Consider the following 6,000-nt stretch of genomic DNA (forward strand, 5'->3'; position numbering starts at 1 on the left):
AATTATTGGCTATTATTTTTCATTTTAACCTGATATTTTCAGCTTTGTTGAAAAAGATAACCTCGCCTCTCCATATATTTTGTGGGGCAACTCTGGTGCTTGGTTGCTATGATTTGAAAGTCAGAATATCTAGAGGATACCAAGATATCTATCTCTGATACATGCTCACTGTAAAATGACAAATCCATCTCTTTCTTATAGGTGATCCAGACCCTGTTCTAAGATCTATTGTTTCTGGATTTTTTGCTAATGCAGCCAGATTTCATTCTACTGGGTGTTACAGGTAAATTTATTTTTACCTAGCATCTGGTTGGCCACAAACAGTTAATATAAAACACAGAGTGCAGTAATTAAAATTAAATTAAAAATATAAGCACAAAGTATTCATTCTTGCAAATTCTTCTAAAAACAATAGAAATATTACTGTTTTCATTTAGCTAACATAGGCTAATCATGATTGAACTGAAGAAGTTTGTTCAAGATTATACTTAATACAATATTGTAATACGTACATGAGATATAAAATTATGACTATTTGAGTTCATAAAATTCTTTTTGATAGCCATCAGTTGGAACAATTGGTCTGTAATATGCTTGCTTCGTTTGGGCACACTGGTCATCCTGATACTGAACTCACTTGAACTAAATCCAATTAGGTTGAGGAGAGAGGTTTTTCTTGAAAAAAATCTGCTCCATTTGAAAAAGGAACAGGAGATTTCAAAATATTGAATAGAAGGCTAGGATAGCTGAAATGTTGCTGATTTAGTAACATGCCGATCATGTCAGTATTTGAGGACATTGATAGTGGCTTGTACTATAACTAAACATTGACATGTTGCTTTGGTAAATATTGTATTTCTAAAATACTGTTATTTCAAGGACTATTCGTGATGATCATGAACTCTACATACATCCCACCTCAGTGTTGTATGCAGAGAAACCTCCTCGTTGGTAAGCTAAGTTTTATTTTAAATTAATTAATTGTGGTCGTAAGTCAAAGGCTGCCTGTATTTTCTCTGAGCGAGGAAGAATGTGTTTATGTTCTTTGTTTATAAGTTTTCCAAACTGCTATTCTCTTTCCTAAATCTGGGGAAACTTATTACAGTAACACAACCACGAGACTTCGAGACATGAATGAATGAGAGGAAAAAATCTTGAATTTAAACCCTTGAAAATATATAAAACTCCATAAAACCTTTGCACTGAAATGAAAACTCACCTGTTTGTTGTTCATGTGTTCATATTAAGCTTCTAATCTGGCAAAGTATGTCTGTGAATCTTACGCCTTGCCATGTCATGCCAAGAAGTTGTACTAAAGATAAAATATTTGAAGATAATTAACTTACTACTTAGCTCAGATGTCAAGTCTCATACACTATATAGTTTATTTTTATTTTTATTTTACTGTTTATCTTTAGGGTAGTGTACAATGAAGTTATCCAGACTTCAAAGTATTACATGCGAGATGTTACAGCTATTAAATCTGCTTGGTTATTGGAACTGGCTCCTCATTTCTATCAGCAAGGAACGGTACGGGCTCGGCATGGACTCCAAACGGTATCACTGCTGTATTAGCAGCTCTTACTATATTTTCTTGTGTTTTGTATTTCACTTTTAAAGTGTTTATTAGGTTATAATATACATCAAGGTTTAAATTGGTTGCTAAATGAGATAGTTGTTAGATAAAAAGTGGCTGTTTTTCTAAAAAGTCAACACAAAATGAAAACCCACATTATTCTTGAAATCCCATTAATTACAATTAAGTCTTATTTCAGGAGCAGTAGGAACTAGCAAATCTTTGGAAGAGAGAAGGACCATTGTTAACAAAATGGTGTTCTATGAATAGGTTGATCCCTTAGATTTTTAAATGTAAAGGAGAGAGAATGTCAGCGTAGTATCAATGAGCAAGGCATATATTTTCTTTAGGAGACAAGTAGAAAGGAGGGGGGAAAAACAATTGCAGTTAGCCCTGTGAATTATTCTTCACCACCATTTGTCACATCAAGAGAGCAATGAGTATGTTAGGCAACTCTACTTGGAATTACTATATTACTCCATCTGATTAACAGTGGAATGCTTCATTATAATATAAATTCTATTGCTGAAGGAATTCCAAAAGCCTGCAACTTTGCAAGATGTGTTTTCCTCATTTTATTTATTTTTGTATTACCAGACACCCACATTTTTACAACTTCAAAATAGCAATTACAGGTAGTCCCCGACTTACAAAAATTCATTTAATGACGGTTCAAAGTTACAACGGCACTGAAAAAAAATGACTTATGACCATTTTTCAGACTTACGATCGTTTCAACATGTCCATGGCCAAAATCCAGACGCTTGGCAGCCAACTCATCTTCATGATAATTGTAGGAGTTCCAGAGTCATGTGGTCACTTTCTGACAAGCAAACTCAATGAAGAAATCAGATGCACTTAGCGATCTTCACCATTTTAACAATTGCCGTGATTCACTTAACAACTGTGGCAAGAAAGGTCATAAAATGGGACAAAAGGTTACTTAACAACCATCTCACTTAGCAACAGAAATTTTGGGCTCAATTGTGGTCATAAGTTGAGGACTACTTATATTTCTATATTGGCAAATGGTTGTACGTTTTAATGCTTTTGGCCGGATGGCGAAATGGAGTTTCAGGAGAGCTGTAAAAGCAACATTCAATTTGATGCTAGAAGGCTGCTAGTTTTGATTAGCTCTTTGATGAAGAGTTGGTTCATTAGAGCATTTATGAGCGTATAAATTTTAAAAGATACTATCTTTTTTCTTCTTCATTACAGCATCTTTCTCTGAAAGCCAAAAGAGCTAAAGTAGATGACCACTGACTCTCTCTGGTTGTTGAAGTTCACCATGTTTGATGCTGAAATTGTCGCCAATTTGAAAATGTACAACTGTCCTTCCAACAATTAGTTGATTAGCAACCTGACCTCATATCAACTATTCATGTTGAAATGCCTGCTTGCCAGGATTCAGTAGGGATGTATGCATGACCAATACATTGTAACACTTAAATAGAGCTTGTATTGTGGACATCTTATCCAGCAGTCTAGTTGTGATGACCACTTCTGTTCATCAGGGCACTATGCTCATTTAAATAAAGTAGAAAAATTATCAGTGCAAAAAGAGAGAAAGAGAGAGAGAGACAATTTCGAGGAAATTTGCAGTACATGGATAACTACATTATACCCTTGAAGCAGAAAGGAGAGGAGGCAGATACAGTGCCCTCAGAGAGATGCTCAGGATCCTTTAGACCACTGTGAGAAACTTGATCATCCTGGAACTACCTGCTACTTGTAGGCAGATTTGGGAACACAAGCAAAGCCTTGACGTACCTTAATGGGTGGAAATGAAAACCTTGAAACTGTGATTGTGCCTAACTGCTGTGATTTTTCCCCCTGCCTTTTTTCCTGTAAAGCAATAGATTTCTAATCTTTTACCAGTTTCTACATTTCTTCTTTCTTGCATTTCCTCTCTTACAATGGTCATGATTTTCAAATTAGCTTATTTTACAGAAAGTGAAGTCTTTCACTAAATTAAGGTCCTTGGGAAAGAACTTTAATGTGGGCATATTGTTTGTTGTTTCCTTTCATTTCAAAATTAAGAAATGAGAAACTTGGAGCCAGTATCTGCACATTCTCAATTTTTTGATATTACAGTTAACAAAAATCTATGGTTCTTGGCATGTGGTTTATATCCAATGCCAGACTGCTAAAATTCAGATAGTGACAATTATAGCAATGATGATAAAGAATCCAACTTTAAGATAGAGCCAGAGGGACCATGTCCAGGAATATTATCTTTTTCCCAACAGAGGCTCAGTTGAATATAAGGATTTCTTGGAATGAGGCACAGAGTGCTGTAGAACTGCTAATGTTCTATCTATGTGGGTTTCTGTTGTATGTTCCTTGTACAGTAAATAAGATGTTTGGCGAAATGACTGTAGCTTGGGGTAAGGAAAGATATTAGTGTAACAGCAAATTAGAACAAATTCTAGAAATTAAATTCCCTCAATGAAATAGAATACTACCCCCATTTTACAATTAACCTGAAATCCATTTGACAACATTGTTTGAGGCGAAATATAACAAATGATAAAAATTACTTCCATGAATCTTAAAAAAAAAACCTTTTGACACGCATTTTTTTAAAAAATAAAATGTTCTGTACTTTGCAGTTGTGCTAGGATTGTTTTCCTCAGAGAGGAAGGATGATTTGTATAGAATACACTGCTTAAGGTGTGTGTTGACTGTTTTACTTTTGTAACTTCCTTCTTTGCCTCAGCACGTTGATATTTATTTTGAAATATCATTTATTTTAGATATATGTATTTTGAAAATATGGATTTGTCTTTGTTTCTAGAACGTAAGTTGGTTGTATGACTTGCTCTCTTCTTTTTTATTCTTCTTTTAAAATACATGTAAATTATGGTGTTGTTTTTACACAGAATATGGATGTGCATCCTGAGTCACTTTTTCAAACTCCTCTTTCCATTCTGCTTTCCACAAGTCTGCAGAGAAGCTTGACCCATCAATGTATGATCTGTACAATGTCTTTCTGCTGTATGTGTAACTTAAAAAAGTTTAATTCCAGTCTATGGATCTATGGTTTCTCTCCCCCTTCCCTGTTTGTGAGTTCCATAGGCTTATCTCTTATTTTTTGTGTACTATGTAAAGTCCAGAATAGTGCTGATGCTCCCAATGAGTCTCTAAAAAGCTCTTCCTTTAAAGAGTTTGCAAAGTCCTGGGATACATAAAGTGTGTAAATTTCCATGTGTTCTTGCAACAGTTTAGAAAACAAAATAAAGCTGTCTTCCATAACTCTGGAAATGTTGTGTCTATTTATAGAAGGTAATGCAGTATCGTTTTGTATTTTCTATCTATGTGGGTTTCTTGGTAAAAATCCAGGAGTGGCATACTATTGCCTTCTCTCATGCAGAATAAATGGGATATCTTTGCTATTGGGAGCTGAAATGGTGCAGTGGTTAGAGTGCAGTACTGCAGGCTACTTCATCTGACTGCTAGCTGCAGTTCAAATCTCACCGGCTCATGGTTGATTCGGCCTTCCATCCTTCTGAGGTGGGTAAAATGAGGACTCAGATTGTTGGGGGCAATAAGCTGACTCTAAACTGCTTAGAGAGGGCTGTAAAAGCACTATGAAGCAGTATATGTCTAAGTGCTATTGCTATTGTCACTAAAGTGATTGTCTCTATCATCTTCCTATATCGCTCCATTCAGGTGCCTCTATGCTTTAGCTAGGCACCTGGGATAACCTTTAGGGCTTGGGTGATCCTACTGGAAATATATACACTGCACAGATTCCCAATATTCCTTATTTATCTGTCCCAGAAGTTCCCCGCCATGATGAAGCAGCATAGCAAGACTTTTGAGGCAGGTTTGGTGGACTAAGTATCACTATCAGAAGACCTGAAAGATGAGATGAAGGTCAGATCATCAGAGAAAGCCTGTGTGGTCACTAAGAATTGATAATGACTTGATGACTTAATGACAATCATTTATAAGTATTAAATCTATATTTTTATGTTAGTTTATGGAGAGCTAGTTGAATCTATACATATAAAAATGGCTCTTTGTGTGTGTGTGTGTGTGTCTGTGTGTGTGTGTGTGTGTGTGTGTATCAGCATAACTCTGGAACACCTCAAGCAATTTCAAGCAAACTTGGTACACAAATGACTTACTCTCTGGAGAAAAATACTGAGTGGGGGGGGGGGAAAGACACCCCTAAAACCCCTCGGTGTGTGTGTGTGTCCTGGCACGCAGATGGCACATAGAGCCCAGCTCAGCTCCACTGCACATGCGCGTGTGCCTCCTGCCAGCAGGTGATTTTTGGGTCTCTGCCACGCATGGGTGGGGGAAGCATGGGGGTGCAGCACAAGTCCCCCACGGCCTGTTTTTGCTCCCAGGAGGCTGCAGGGTGGCCTATTAGGCCCAACATGGGGCGCAGAGGTGTGCGTGCATGTGGGGTGGGG

General features: G+C 36.8%; 1 protein-coding gene across 2 annotated transcripts in view; it reads left to right on the forward strand.

The window, feature by feature from the left end:
* Positions 1-4,831, forward strand: part of DHX35 (DEAH-box helicase 35) — a 39,836-nt gene extending 35,005 nt beyond the window's left edge. Inside the window, exons 19-22 of one of the 2 annotated variants that reach the window (XM_032218334.1) lie at positions 202-283; positions 880-951; positions 1,419-1,557; positions 2,795-4,831. In XM_032218334.1, the coding sequence (XP_032074225.1) occupies positions 202-283; positions 880-951; positions 1,419-1,557; positions 2,795-2,839 (338 nt within the window). In that variant the 3' untranslated portion in view covers positions 2,840-4,831. The remainder of the gene's footprint in view (positions 1-201; positions 284-879; positions 952-1,418; positions 1,558-2,794) is intronic. The other variant, XM_032218335.1, reaches the window with a different exon arrangement.
* Positions 4,832-6,000: the final 1,169 nt, after the last annotated feature.

This window comes from Thamnophis elegans, chromosome 5, assembly GCF_009769535.1.
Source record: "Thamnophis elegans isolate rThaEle1 chromosome 5, rThaEle1.pri, whole genome shotgun sequence".
In the NCBI taxonomy this organism is placed as follows: domain Eukaryota; kingdom Metazoa; phylum Chordata; class Lepidosauria; order Squamata; family Colubridae; genus Thamnophis; species Thamnophis elegans.